This window comes from Staurois parvus, unplaced genomic scaffold, assembly GCF_062004578.1.
Source record: "Staurois parvus isolate SC_StPar_1 unplaced genomic scaffold, SC_StPar_1.0 ptg000445l, whole genome shotgun sequence".
Lineage (NCBI taxonomy): Eukaryota > Metazoa > Chordata > Amphibia > Anura > Ranidae > Staurois > Staurois parvus.
The window spans coordinates 843,314-859,395 of NW_028318241.1; the positions used below are offsets into that span (position 1 = coordinate 843,314).

At 41.3% G+C, this 16,082-nt stretch overlaps 1 protein-coding gene across 1 annotated transcript in view; it reads right to left on the reverse strand.

Annotated features, from left to right (window-relative positions):
* The window catches only part of ZSWIM6 (zinc finger SWIM-type containing 6), a 176,416-nt gene that overhangs the window by 96,448 nt on the left and 63,886 nt on the right, over positions 1-16,082 (reverse strand). The window contains exon 2 of the mRNA XM_089688048.1: positions 1,943-2,299. Coding sequence (XP_089544174.1) covers positions 1,943-2,299 — 357 coding nt within the window. The remainder of the gene's footprint in view (positions 1-1,942; positions 2,300-16,082) is intronic.

The following is a 16,082-nucleotide window of genomic DNA, read 5'->3' on the forward strand; positions in this document are numbered from 1 at the left end:
GAAGTCACTGCTGTAAAAAATAGCAGGCTGGTGGCTTAATAATGGTTTTATCCATGACAGTTGAACCACACAGTTTAGTGACAGATTCCCTTTAAATAAAAGGTATGAAACACCATTTTCTTAAAGTGTATGTTAACCCGAAAGAAAGGCCATATATCAGGGGTACTCAATCTTTTGAAGTGCAGGGGCCACTTGAGTGATTTGGTAACCAGTCGCAGGCCACAATGAAATGTTCAGAATTTTGACTTTTTTTATTCTGAATACCATAACGAACATTTTCCACCTGCAGCAAGAGGAAAATGGAGGCGATCGGTTCCTGTATATGCCGCCCTTGACACCCCTCCTATTCAAGAGTAAAACAGAATGTGACAGGGAGGCTGCACTGACCCCCCTGGAGCATGGGACAGGGTCACCATTGCCAATTCTAAAGCTACACCAGGGGTTGAGTGGTGTGGTAAAAACACGTCTCAACTATGGGGTTTTTAGCAAATGTAAACAAGCCCTTATTGTCCTGAGCCCGCTATAAGGCTGCTTTCACACTGATGTGTTGCCGTTTACCCAGGGGAAGCAATCCCTGCCAAGAGAACACAGTGAGTATTGCTAGCTTCTGGCAATCGCATCCTAAAAATCCGACATGCTGGTTGTACCAAAATTGATTGATAGATTGACTTGGGTACAATCAGCCTGCCCATACATGAATCGAACCTCAGCCAGTCCCTGCTGAACCGGCCAAGATTCTAACCAGCTTAAGGCCTCATTCACATGGCAAAAACATAAAAACAAACCAAAAAAAAAACAACAAAAACACACACACATATCTCTGTATCTGTATGTACACATATATAGCTTCTCAGTTTAAATTTACAGCTATTACCAAAGTGTGAATCATTTACTATATACTTCATATAGTTCCTTTAGAGTACCACACAATCTTTGTGCTTTACAGCGCCTTCTCTCAATGCCAGTCTATAGGTTGGCTGACTCCCTGAAAACAATGCACTCCCTTGTGTAGCTTACCTCACCCTTGCAAAGCTGGTAGGGTAATAGAGACTGCCAAATACACAGCTACCTTTAGTGTTTTTTTTATTAACACAAATAGGGGAAGAACATATGTATGTTCTTGGCACTAACCAGAAGAGATGAAGTTATTCTGATGAATGGCAAAGCATATTCCACATTTCACAACAAATTCAGCTGAGTATGACCAACTACTTAAAGCCAATTAAAAAAAAAAAAAAAAAAAAAAAAAGTCCTTGTCGCCAGATGATTCATTTCAACATCAAGGTTCTAGATTTTTTTTTTTTTTTACCTGAAAAATCCTCTTGTAGACACCCAAAAGCTCTGAGGCTGCTATTAGTCCCCACCATCTTGAATGTAATCTTAGCAGCTACAACAGACTCCAAGATGTCACTCTATATAGTATTACCCTACACTCTTCCACTGGATGCTACATAAAAGGATAAGTGGTAAGAAGAGGTGCTGAGGAGCTGGGTCAGCATAGACAATAATTAGACACTCACAGAAGAGGAGAGGGTAATAATAATCAAGGAGGTATTGGGCTGTGCTAGGGAATAAAAGCTTTCTGGAGTGTTAATTCCCTAGCAAATTCTGAAAAAAAAAATCGTGCTTTTATCTGCATAAAAAAAATAAATACAAAATTCCCTTCAATAAGTCCATCTCAGTCAGTTGTAAATATGATAGAAAACACATACTCCAGAAAAGAAACTCAAATATTGGCATGGCACAGAAACTCAAAAAAGTACGGATTGTGCAAAAAAGACCATTTTCCAGCTTGTGGCTTTAAATGCCACCAAATGTTTTTGTAAATCCAAAATAATGGAGCTGCCGGGACAAACGCAAGAGAAGCAAGCCCCAAATTCTGATAAACCATGAATGTGAATACAGGCAGGGGGTGTTCTGACCAATAAGAAGCACCACTCACCATGAACTTGATTGATTTCAGAGTTCTGTGACAGAATTTCATCTGCTAGTTTCTGAGCGGTCGGCAAGACCTCCGTGTGGTGAACTGTAATCAAATACTGTACAAATTTCTGCAGCTGGTCTCTGTTCATTTGAAAGAGGGTCTCTGAAATAGGAAGATGCAGCTTGACCTGATCGGGCTTGCGGATGCGGTATAAAGAAAGTGCCACCACATGGGCGCAGTAGAAGATGTCCTTATTTCCACAGCTGCAGGTAACTGAGGTAATCTTGCAACGGTCAAAGCTGATGGCTACATTGCAAACGGATTCCGGATCGGACTGTGTCGCAGGTTCTGTCACTGTGCCGCTCAAGTGAAAACCTAGGAGGAAGAGAGAAAACAAAATAATTAGATTCTGGATCCAACATTTATTTCTGAAGTTAAATATTGGTGATAAAGGTGAACACTATAAAACTTTGGAATGTGTCGCAGAAGAATTTGGTTGGTGTGGAACCGAGATGTCAAGCATTGAACATGCACGCTTTAAAACTTATTTATCATACCTATAGATTATAAAAAGAAAATCACATAACTACTTTGCTGCAAAGAACGCTCATTACATCTGTAGACCTCCAGACCCATGTCAAATAAGAGCACCAGAAAGGAAAGGCAGACTTTAATTGTCATTTTCCACTCTGAAGAGCTAAAAGTAGATGCTATGGGCAATGGACACCATTTTGTTTTTGAAATTTTAAACATGAAGTGACATTGAAGAGCCAAGCTTTCTGAAGGTTCCTCCAGAGGTTGTCAAGGGTTCTATGAGCAATGAGCAACTTCGGTCTCTTAGGTAAGCCGTAGATGAATCGACTTTCTTTCCTTCTATTAGGGTAGGGAGGAGCAGGGAGACTTCCCGGGTAGCAGAACAACGATTACTGCTAATAGCTGCTGGCAGTAACTATATGCTAAAAAGCCAACAGTCTGGTTGTACCAACGTCGATTGATGGACTTGGGCGCAGTCTGCTTGCCTATAGATGGATCAAATCTCGGCTGATCCCTGCTGAACTGGCTGATCCATCTATGGATGACTTTAGGTGAGTAACTACAGATACCACTGGGATTCTTCCCAATGAGGACAAACGTAAGCAGCATTCTTCCCAGTGATCATCACATCAATAGAACATTAGCTGTAGATGTAGTCTTTATTAGCAGCGGTTACCTGAACCTGTAAAGTTATTTCAAGGGTTCCTGCATGTTGCTGTTCTAGACAATGAAAGAGTATCTAGCCATATCAGTCCCTCCCCTCATGCCAGGGTACTAGGTGTAATCCTAGACTCCCATCTGTCCTTTCAGTCCCAAATTCATGCACTGTCGAAATCTTGTAGACTTCACCTCCGTAACATCTCCAAGATACGCCCGTTCCTAACCTCGGAAACCACTAAGCAACTTATTCACTCCCTTGTTATATCTCGCCTTGACTATTGTAACTCCATCCTCATTGGCCGACCTCATCGCAGACTATCCCCTCTTCAGTCTATCATGAATGCTGCTGCCAGACTCATCCACCTTACTAACCGTTCTGTATCTGCCACCCCTCTCTGCCAATCCCTCCACTGGCTTCCCACTGCCCAAAAGATAAAATTCAAACTTCAAATAACTTATAAAGCCATTTATAACTCTGCACCAAATTACATCATCGATCTTGTCTCTAAATATCACCCAAACCGAACTCTCCGCTCCTCGCACAACCTCCTGCTCTCTAGCTCCCTTGTCTCCTCCTCACATGCTCGTCTCCAGGACTTCTCCAGAGCTTCCCCCATCCTCTGGAACTCTCTACCCCAATTTATCAGACTATCGCCTACTCTGCCCACTTTTAGGCAATCTCTGAAAACCTATCCCTTCAGGGAAGCCTATCCTGCCCTCAGCTAATAAAGGAACCTTCTACTCTTCCAACCAGTCCATCCCCCACAGTTACTACCTTTTGTACCACTAGCCCCTCCCTCCTAGATTGTAAGCTCCAAGGAGCAGGGCCCTCTTAACCCTCTTGTATTGAACTGTAATGTTGCTGTATTGTCTCCCGTTATATTGTAAAGTGCTGAGCAAACTGTCGGCGCTATATAAATCCTGTATAATAATACTGTAATTCTTCTTCATATAAGTATATTCAGAACCAAACAAAATAGATTTAAAGGCAGATCACAGTCCCCATTAGAAAAAATATATCTAACTAGATTACAGATTACTGCTCATCCTGGAAGAGGTGGGCTTGGGCATGGTACATATTGGTGTGTGGCAGAGGTAAAACAAATTGGGCCTGGCACAATGTGAGCGCAGGCCAGTAGGGAGGGGATCAGTTGTGCTCAGGCACAGCACAAGGCAACCATGTCTAGTGTGGGCACGCTCCAAGTGATCAATGTTGGCCAAGTATGCTACACCATGCTCTACGGAAACCCTGTAAAGAGGTATGCAGGGAAATTCACAAAAAACACTTCCCAGCACAAAATGCCCAACTCTGTCTCTCTGTACGCCAACTCAGAGTTGGTCATAATTACCTCCAGTTTGCTGTGAACTGGTGGTAATTCTTTTAATGGCTGTAATTAAATGTACTTTAATCTGGCACAGCTTTCAGAAAACTCTGCAAACCCTGAAGAATTCTACCCCATCCAGTTATTTATAAAGAACTTTTTTTTTAATACAATTTTGACTTCTGTGCTTTTGTAAGAGAAGCAGTAAAAATCCAGAAAACCCATCTTAGGGTAGCTCATAAAAAGTGAAAAAAAAAAAAAACCCAAAACACTGCAGAAAAATATTTGTATGCTTATCTCAATATTGTATCAAACACAATAGCAAACAAAGACTACAAAGTTATCTTCATCCCAGAAAAAATAAATCTCAATACAAATCTTCTAGTGAAATTCATACAATACATTTCTCCTGGGAAAACACCCTAAAACTGGGAATAAAAGGGAAGCCTATATGTACTCTATATATGTGCAATCAGTAATTGGCACTGTTGGGATTACACAAAGCTAGTTTAAGCTTTATTATCACAATACTGTGTGCTTCCTATTATGTTCATTTCTGTAAAGGAAAGGGGTCCACCCTTTTTTCTTTATTACCATTACCAACCCATTCCATTTCCCAAGGTGTAAATCACTGGCATGCTTGAGATAACAGAATTAAGGATGAAGAACTGGAAGGGAAATATACAAAGGGGATCCTTAAGAGACAAGCAAAGAGAAGCTACTACTATTACAAATAGCTGCGAACCGCTAGAGCGTGTCAACAAGTAGAGAGCAACTATTACAGACAAATGTAAAAACTGATGTCCAGGATGCCCTGTGACCACTGGCATTACACAAAAAAAAAAAAAAAAACCCACACGCCCAATGTTTGGTTTTTTTTTTTAATTATTCTATTTATTCTATGCTCTCTTTACTCACCTAAGGCTGAGGTCATGTGAAGCTCCAGTCCCGATTCTTCCCATAAGTCTACACGAGGCACGTCCTCCGACTGTCACTGTCAGTGTGTTCCTTTTGGCTGCCTAACAGTGGGGTTCTTTCTGCATCCTGAAAAATCATCTGCACCAGTCATGTAACTGCAAGAAGACTGTTAGGGACCGGCCAGCATGGGGGCACCTGCAGTGCTGGAGACAACACCGGTGAGGGACCTTGATGACAGACGTAGGCCACTATGTTTATTCAACAGGAATGAGGTGATTGTAGCCGTATTAGTGCATTTGTGACAGAAACAATTGAGTACTGTCCGTGATACTTTTTTTATTTGCACGAACATAAAATTTTGAGGACAAGCTTTCAGGGAGTGTCCCCTTCTTCAAGGTCCAGGCATTACTGCTTAGACCTTGAAGAAGGGGACACTCCCCGAAAGCTTGTCCTCAAAATTGTATGTTAGTGCAAATAAAAAAAGTATCACGGACAGTACTCAATTGTTTCTTTCAACAGGAATGAAATCAAATGTGCAGGATCGGGGAGTTGTGAGGGAGTTGGGCCTGAAATTTGTCTGGAGATAAGCTTTAATATTATTACAGAACCTTGAGATACAATTGTGTGGACGGCATTTCCTACATACTTCCTAACATCAATCCATCAGAATAAAGTCAACTGTCTCTAGAAATCATTGTGGAGCCTAAAATTACTGATAACTAGACTGAATGCGAATGTAAACATAGGTGGAAAGGGGCTAGAAATCTACATTCCAGGAAGCCAACTTTTTTTTTTTTGTTAATGAAAAGGCAGAGGCAAAGTAATTCAAAGAGACCGCGGTCAAAAAATAAAACCAACACATGACTATTATGTGGACTACCTGGTCTCACCAGCACTTTTACATACTGGGCATAAAGGTGATAAAGGCTTGGTGACATACAAAATTTTCCAACATGAAGGAAAATCTGCATAGACAGGCATAGACTGCCCCTTTCTGTAAAGGCACAAAGAAAATGGGGTACATTTGTACGAAACAGCCTTCTATTGACAGGAAATATGTCACAACAGTACAGTGGGGCAGCACAGTGGCTAAATTGTTAGCACTTCCACCTAGCAGCACTAGAGTCGTCGGTTCGAATTTCAAACACAGCACCACCTACCTGGAGTTTGCATGTTCTCCATGTGGTTGCGTGGGCTTACTCCAGGTACTCCGGTTTCTTCCCACACTTCAAAGACAAATTGGCCCGTGTGTGTGTGTGTGCCTAGATGATTAAAGGCTGATGTGAACGTACAATATATATGTAAAAGCGCTGCGTAAATTGCCGACACTATACAAGTACCTAGAATAAATAAAATAAACAGGTCCCAAATGACCATTGCTAAGGAGGATAGTCAATAGAGGCCTATGTTGAGCAAGTTAAACGCAAAACTTAAAAGACAGAGGAGACAAATCTTTATGAATTACATCAACAGTGTATACAGAAAATTTTGTAGTTTTGAATTATTAATGCAACTTGTAAAACTAACACTGTAACGGGTAAAGAGGGCATTGGGGTGAGTTTAGGTGCACAGTAGAATATTCCAATTCACAAAAGCAGGAAAGCATGTTTTTATAGATCTTACAAGAGACCTTTCTTGTTCAGTGTCACGCTATATTCCTGCCTTTAATTATCAGTATTTAAATAGGAACAATGTGGGAAGACTCAATCCTCCCCAAAGGAAAAGTCACTTCAAAGTGAAAGAAGGTAGGAGGTACTCCTTTAGGAACGCCATGTGGCAGGAATACTCAGATGGAGGCAGCGAGGGGATCGGAAGAACATGAGAGATTACTGGTGAAACCATAGAGATCTTCAGAGTTCCCCCTGAAAGGGTCTCAGTTGTCAGTCTAAGGTTTCATCTTGCAACACTCACATAAAATCAGGATTACACGCCAAGGTTGAGGCTCTCTTGAAATGCAATCTATTTTTGCTGCTGTAACAGGAGTGCAGACTACTTCTGTTTTCCTGGCTCAGATCAACCCATTTTTCTACATTTGAATCAAGGTAGCCAAGCATTTTAAGGAAATCTTTTATACAATCTAGGATTGGACTATCAAACAGTACAAGACTCCATGCACCATAAACATCCAATCCTCTGAAACGGCATGACAGTGGTCAACTATCACAGATACACTGAAGGAAATAAGTATTTGATCCCCTGCTGATTTTGAATGTTTGCCCACTCACAAAGAAATGATCAATCTAAAAATCTAATGGTAGGTGTATTGTAACACTGAGAGACAGAATAGCAACAAAAAATTCAAAAGAAATGCATGTCTAACACATTATGCACTGTTGCATGTTCATGAAGGAAATAAGTATTTGATTGAAAATGGGTCGCGGATGGTGTTACAATACACCTACCATTCGATTTTTAGACCGATCATTTCTCTGTGAGTGGGCAAACATTCAAAATCAGCAGGGGATCAAATACTTATTTCCTTCACTGTCTTATATTGGACTAGATTTTATGAATGCTTTTTGGATTTTTTCCTGCAAATCATACACTACAATCAGTCTTATTATTGGTCATAGTACAATAGTCACAAAAATTTCACAACATATATTTCAAAAAACCTGGACCATCCTAAATTTTTAAGCATGTCTAGCCCATCATACAAGAACACACGTTTTCAGGCTGCCTGATCTAGAAACAGTCCACAGCAAGTCCTGTACATCAGTTTTCATTAGCATAGCCCCTAACAAGGTGATTATTTCCCTATAAAGCACCCATTGTCATTAAAGCTCTCCCATTATTAGACAGGCCTCTCTGCACAGAGCATCAGTGTACAGACCACACAAACACATTCCTTTGTAATACTTTAATGGACTAACTGGCTTTGCCAATTAAACAATGCAAAACTACAAGCTTTGCTGCTCTCATTAGTTTGCTTGCAAATTAGCTACAAGTTGACTGTTATGCCTGTAAATCGGGAAGTACCTACCTATTTTTCCCTGGATATCAGCCTGAATGGGGGGGGGGGGGGTAGACGACAGGAATTTGCCAAGCATTAGAGGAGGCATCTATATCATGACCTGTCAGAAATAACCCAAGCCGTGGCGTCTGAAACATTCTAAGCATGGAATTCAGTACCCAAGCTTCATGCAACAGGAAATCCAAATTAGATATAACAGTTCTCACTTTATACTTTAGTCTAACTAAAAAAGTATATACATCAGTCAATGAGGGATTTATTACAGAATTAACTGCAAATCACAGAATCAGTGGATAAGATGTATTATATAAAGGACATTGCTTCGTCAACCAGTCACAACGCGGCTTTTGTAGTCTATATCTTTACTTGTAACTTTGTGTAGTTTCCTGTAAGAGGCAGCTGTCTGTCCTGGTAATCGGCTGTATTCCCTACCCTAGAAGTGTCAGTTCTGAGACCAGCAATAATGCCCCCGAGAGGTTGTCCCACCTCCTGCCTCAATGCAGGGTTTAGAATAAAAGGGGCTATCATGATCACACTATTACAGAAAACAAGCTTTGTTAGGCATCTTTAGGAAGGGAAATATAGGGGCTTGCTACTGCAGACATTGGCTACAAAGGCTATTTGCCTGGCTTACTTGCTAATTCTACAAGTATTGGTACTAGATCAGTGGATGTAGGAAATTATGCCAGAACTCCAGTATCTGATTGCTGCCACTCCGCAGCCCGCAACAGAGCCGTCTCAGAACTTGGGTGCAGGCCACAAAAGACTCCACTGCCTCCAGACCACTAGTGTGCAAAGAAGCTGATGCACTATAATGACCTCTTTAAAGCTTCATTAAAAGCAGCATATAAACAAAAACACAACAGTCCCACCTAAACACTGTTCTCCTCTGACGGGTTTTGCCCCTATCAGCTTTATGAAGACATTATCAAAGTGCGACCACTTCTTTATGTATGCCATTGAACTGTCCTTGATGCATTCTTATTCCTGCTCAGTATTAAAGTCACTGATAACCAAGCTTCTAGAATCGACAGATGAAAGGAACATCTCTTAGATTGTAAGCTCTAAGGAGCAGGGCTCTTGTATCAAAATGTATTGTAACTGTAATGTCTACCTTCATTTTGTAAAGCGCTGTGCAAACTGTTGTCGGTATATAAATCCTGTATAACAAACAACATCAGCCTACCTATATTCCCCAAGTACAGCTTTCCTTGTTTAACCCTACAGACTGAGCTGTGGTAGGAGCCAGGAAAAGCTCCATCGGAACTCAGAGCCTGAAACTCAGATGACACTTCTTAAAAATTGTAAAATGTTGACATTTTGATAGAATGCCTGGCTCTGGCCTGACTTATGCCAGCTCCTACAACTCCCTATTGGTCCGTCATGCAAACTGCAGCTTTGGAGTCCTTTTTCTATGAGAAAAAAAAAAAAAGCTAGATTTGCATATCAACAGGCCCAATGGAAGCTGTCGAAAGCCATGTCCAGGGATCTGAGGGCGCTTGCTCCTGATCTGTGAGGATGATTTGGTTTTCTAAACCTGATGGTGTTATGTATTCTAAGCATCTGCATGGTAGAAACCAAATGGTTGCCCTTTAAGATGGTACATTTCCTACTTAACCTAAACCAAAATGATCATAATACAGGATTTATATAGCGACAACAGTTTGTGCTTTACAAAAATGAAGGCAGAAGTACGGTGACAGTGCAATTCAAGAAGAGGAATCAGAAGGCCCTGCTCCTTAGAGCTAACAATCTAAAAGTCATAAGATTCCACCTGAAAAGAGGTCTTACATTTTTTACACTAGTTCATATAAACAGCCGCATGTAAAATTTGACAAGCTGGTTTCACCCAAGTTGATCGATCCACTTGGTACATTCAGCCTGCTCATACATGGTTTGAATCTCAGTCGGTCCCTGCTGAACCGGCCGAGATTCGAATCGTCTATGGCAGGCTTTAACGCAAGCCAGATCTAATCTTTACCTTACCTTTAAAATGCAAAAAACATTCATGTCCAACTGCAATGTATCATTAACTGCCAAGAACAAGTAACATCTGCAAAGTCAAGTGTATCATCAAAGCAAAATATTCAGCCCAAGGATGCACAGCAGTTTAGATCAGTCACCAAACACAACAGAACATTAGGGAGACTAAAACACTCACTTCCTACTTAACCAAATGAGTCTACAAAAAAAAAAAGAAGAAAAATCACAGCCACCAAATCCACCCTTTACTGCCGTTCTTTTTTTTTTTTGCAGCCCGTGCCTCTTGCCACACACCAAACACCTGCTTGTTTATGTAAATCTCCTATTTGAATACGAACTAACAGATGAGCAGTTCCTTATCATTTTCGCCCTCTGCGAGTGTGGAAATGCTCCCCCATTAAAAAGCACATCTCTGCACATCCTGCTGTTTTTACTTGCAGCCGCGCTCCCTGCCTGCGCTCGCACTGCCTCCCTCTCGGTCTCTCATGGACCATTCCGCTGAAATTAGCTATTCATTACATGTGAAGGAGTAGCAGCTTGAGCAGGGCCCTGCTGAGAGAGCTGCTTCTTTACATGTCAATTCCTGAACAAAAGCATCTGCTACCTAGCCGATATGTATATTTAATGCCACTGCATAATGGGCAAAATGATGTGCTGCTCTTTACTTGTTTGTTCAGCTGTAATGTACTCTTGTCTAGAATTGCTTTCAAATGAATCCCACTGAAATTTGGAACATTTATTAGGTCACGTGAGCAGGCGGAATCACTTGATTTTATTCAACAAACTTATTCAACATAAATACAGCTCGAGAAAAATGGGAATCTTTATTCAGAAAGGTAAAGTGGTAGAAACCCCATTCATAAAAACACACCCAACACATTGATCTGCAACTAACTGGACAAACAATTGTAGATGAGTTCTACTGGGCAAGGTGTGGATGAAACAAAAACACAAGATAATCGAATTTACAATGGTCTTATGCATTTTGACTATCAATTCCCATTGAAATAAAACAAGATGTGTGCTGCAGCAGTTACTTCTCAATATATTATTACTTCTACTTGCTTCAAACAAGGCCTGGATTCTTTCTTAGATACACAGAATATAACTGGATATAACATTTGTAGGTAAAGTTGATCCAGAGAATATCCGATTGCCTCTCGGGGGATCAGGAAGGAATTTTTTTCCCTGCAGGAGCAAATTGGATCATGCTTTGCTGGGGTTTTTTTACCTTCCTCTGGATCAACTGTGGGTGTAGGGTTATAACTTTTTTTTTCTATGGTTGAACTGGATGGACTTTTGTCTTTTTTCAGCCAGACTAACTATGTACTACTACAGGTACTTGTATAGTGCTGTCAATTTACGCAGCACTTTACATATCTATTGTACATTCACATCAGTCCCTAACCCTCAAGGGGCGCATAATATAAAGTCCCTAACTCACATTCAAACATATACTACTAGATATCATATCACGACTTGACTACTGCAACTCCCTCCTCACTGGCCTGCCTCGCCGCTGGCTATCCCAGCTTCAGTCGATCCTGAATACGGCTGCCAGACTCATTCCCCTTTCCAACGCTCCATCTCCGCCACCCCCCTCTGCCAATCCCTCCACTGGCTTCCGATTGCGCAACGGATCAAATTTAAAATCCTAACACTGACGTACAAAGCCGCCCACCATACTGCCCCGAACTACATCACTGACCTAATATCCAAGTACCGCCCAGCACGCACACTCCGCTCCTCACAAGACCTCCTTCTCTCTAGTTCCCTGGTCTCCTCCTCCCATACCCGCCTCCAGGAGTTCTCCAGGGTGTCACCCATCCTCTGGAACTCCCTGCCCCAACCCATCAGATTGTCACCTACTCTCCTCTCCTTTAGGCGCACCCTGAAAACCCATCTCTTCAGGGAAGCCTACCCCACCCCCTGCTAACTTGCCAACCTCCTCCACTCTTCCTACCACTCCATCCCCCACAGCTATCTCCTCCTGTGCCACCATCCCCTCCCTCCTAGATTGTAAGCTCGAAAGAGCAGGGCCCTCGATCCCCTCATGTTTTGCATTGTATTGGTTCTGTCACATGTTCTGTCCCCCTTTGTAATGTACAGCGCTGAGCGAACTATCAGCGCTTTATAAATACTGTATAATAATAATATCAAATGACAAGTCTAAAGCCCGGTACACATAATGAGAAAATTAGACGAATTATGGTTTTTTTGCATGCTAGCCTCATATTGAAAATCAATAGCTTACTAACGTTATGAAAATTCCAATAAGATGGAATGACAAGTGGTGTAATGTATTGTATTGTAATGAATTCTTTTGTTTACAAGCATGTGCGATCTTGGGCGCTCAATTTTTTACAAATAATGTACTGATTAAACAAGAATTCTTCATTCTGGTATCGTATGAAACAATATGCATGCTTGTCCCTTCAGATATTTTCACATAAACTGTTGTGATGGGCTCTCAAAGGCTGAGTAATAATTCTCCGATTTTCAGACAATCACTCCGAAAGTAGTATTTTGCATGCGATTTTCTCATCGTTTGTATGAGACACAAATCAGGAAAAGATGCTCCTCTACTAGAATGCAAGTGGGACTTGCCTGGTCTGCTCGGAGTAAGGTAGACTGTCATGTAGTATATGATGCAGTGCAGAGACTGGGTACAAACTAGGCCAGTGTGTCAGACTGGGCTTGTATACTAGATGAACCAACTGCAGGAAAAAAAAAAATATATTTTTCAGCCTGTTATCAGAATAGCAACACTGAGCCATAACCGAGCACACTGGCTTTGTCATAAATCCTCTCTACAAACACGCACATACACAGCAATCCATACAGCAGACGTGCCCATACCAGACCCTCAGAGGCCCATTATTGATCAGTACGCAGAGCCTGACCTAAAAGAACCTTCAATTTTTGCAGTATCTTGACTAGCAGATCAATAAGCCACAGCGTGCATGTAGCAATGATCAACACGGTTCCAAATACTACCCAATAATGTATGACGCCTCTCTTCTTAGTAAGGACCACTATTGGAATCAAGGGATTTCCGCTGGGCTAAAGAACTGAAGTACAGACACCTGTAACAGAACAGATTAGATAGGAGTTTCCCCCCAGAAAAGTGTGGATGCCTTTTTAAAAATGTGTAGTGACGAATAGTAACCAATTACAAACGGATTACATTATCGTAGACTGTCTATAATCAATGTGTAGGCTCGATATCAGCCTCTCAACATTTTGTATCCTAGGGGAGCCCATAAAAGAATGCTCCTGTCTCAGGGAGCCCCTGCAAAAACCAATTCATTGGGGGTCAGTGGGAAAAATGCCCTTTACATTTGTGGTCATAGGGAAGAATGCTGCTCTTTCAGTGGTCATCAGAATGGCATTTTTACAGACAGCTAAAAGGAACACTGATGTCATGCAGCTGGCTCTGACAAGTGGCATCCATCCTGGAACTATGCAGGAACCATCAAACCGGAGGTCATTCAGGCACAGCTCAAGAAACCCCTAGCAACCTCTGGAGGATCTGTGGTTGAGAATGGCTGCTCTATATATTGTATGGCATGTGGTGAGAGCCATCCAGAGAATGCTTATATAGATGTCTCTGCTTAATAGGCAGCATCTTGTGACAGATTTTTGACCACTTCATGCAGAAAACAAACTGTCTTTGTACGAGCTGGACAAGGGGGTTCAAGTGCAACCAATGTGGCAAGTAGCTGCAGAAAGTTCTAGTGTGACCAATGCTGCACAGTGGCTAAATAGTTAGCACTTCCCCCTGGCAATACTAGGGTCGTTGGTTCGAATCCCAACCTCGGCTCCACCTGCCTGGAGTTTGCATGTTCTCCCTGTGCCTGCGTGGGTTTCCTCTGGGTACTCCAGTTTCCTCCCACACTCCAAAGACATGCTGGTAGGTTAATTGGATCCTGTCTAAATTGGCCTTAGTATGTGTATGTATGAATGTAGGTTAGGGACCTTAGATTGTATGCTCCTTGAGGGTTAGGGACTGATGTGAATGTACAATACATATGTAAAGCGCTGCGTAAATTGATGGCGCTATATAAGTACCTGTAATAAATAAATATATGCTGCAAACAGCTGGACTCTTCTAGAATGGCAGCAAAGAGTCTGTCTAGTTTCACTGCACAGGAACCCCTCTAAGGCCTTATGCACAGAGGCTTTTAGGAGAGTAAGGTTTTTTTATTGTTTTTACTGCTTCCAATCACCGCTCTATGTTATTCTATGTGTCCATGCACACTATCACTTTTAGAAGCTTTTAGTAGCAGGAGAGTTTAGAGGCAGTAAATTATTCTAGCCAATGAAATTAACACCCAAATGCCATAGATAAATGCGTGTAAACATGGTACACACTTTTACAAGAGTCAGGCTTTTCTTGACCAAAACTCAAAGGCGGCTTCTAGCATATTTTAAAAAAAAAAAAAAAGCCACGTCCAGTATGCATGAGGCCTAACAGGTTATAAATTGTGCAACATCATGTACATTTTCATAAATGCCAAGCTCCCTGTACTCCACCAAAATTAAAATCCTTGGCCATGGCAGTTGGTCTCAGTTCACATTATGAACCACATGTGAAATGCACAAAAACCGCACCACGTTCCTGTGCAATTCAGTGCGGTGACATTTGATTCATTGGGCTTAAATTGCACCAAAGATGTGTATGCACCTTTATTGGAGCCGTACCGCAACCAGGTCAAATGGTCATTTTGTACTATGCGAACAGAGGCAGGCACTGGATTTGCAATCTGCGTTTGGGGTGCTATTAATTTTGTATTTACACCTGCAGCAGATTGCAAGGGCAGTGCAATTGGAATGTGGTGTGGGAAATACACACAGATCACAGCATTTCCCACACCACATTACTGTGAACCTAGGCTCAAGGTAATATATCTCTAACATAACACATCACTGAGCATGGAAAGCTCCAAACTCCTTCAGTTCTTTAAATGCCATAGCAATGCCAACAGCATAAACACATGCAGTATTTCAGTTGCCGTGCATTTGTTCTTTTTTCTCTCAAGGTTTTTATCTCAAAGATTTAAAATACCCCATAATTTGATATACTTTAGCTGTATTCTGTCTGGGGGAAAAAAAAGTACATTAGCAAATCATCTCTTAAACATAACCCTACCATTTGGCTGATAACAGTGAATTTTAATGTGGTTTATTATTGAGGAAAACGAGAAAAAGGCAGCCAGCCATTCCAGGTGTAGATGATATACCAACTTGTGAACAAAGGTGACTTTCAATAGTCAAATGTGTATTTGATAACGAAGGATTGTACACCATAGCAATAAGTTTGTGATTTGAACATTTTGATTCAAAAATTATCATGGGATAGAATAAACGTGTAAAATCGAATACGGTTTTGTGAGTTGGCAAAATCCTGCCCTGCCACAACATACACATACTGCAGGAACAACTTTCCAGACATCTGCTGCACAGCATCATATGAAACCGGAATTCCAACTAGTCCTCCTACACATAGCACATATCTTATGAAGCACACAACTCCTGCTTCTCAGAATCGAAAATACTAATTAAAAAACCCACAAAGTACCCGAAAACTCACAATCCTTACTGTCCAACACTGAACTTGAAGGTTGCACTATTTGCACAAAAATAAAAGCATTAAAAAATATTGCTGGATTGCCTAAACATTTGGCCATTTTGGGAAACTATGGAGTTGCTTTTTGTTTTTTCTGTTCCTTTGGACCCAGTTCATTTCCTACTAGATCTTCCTCCA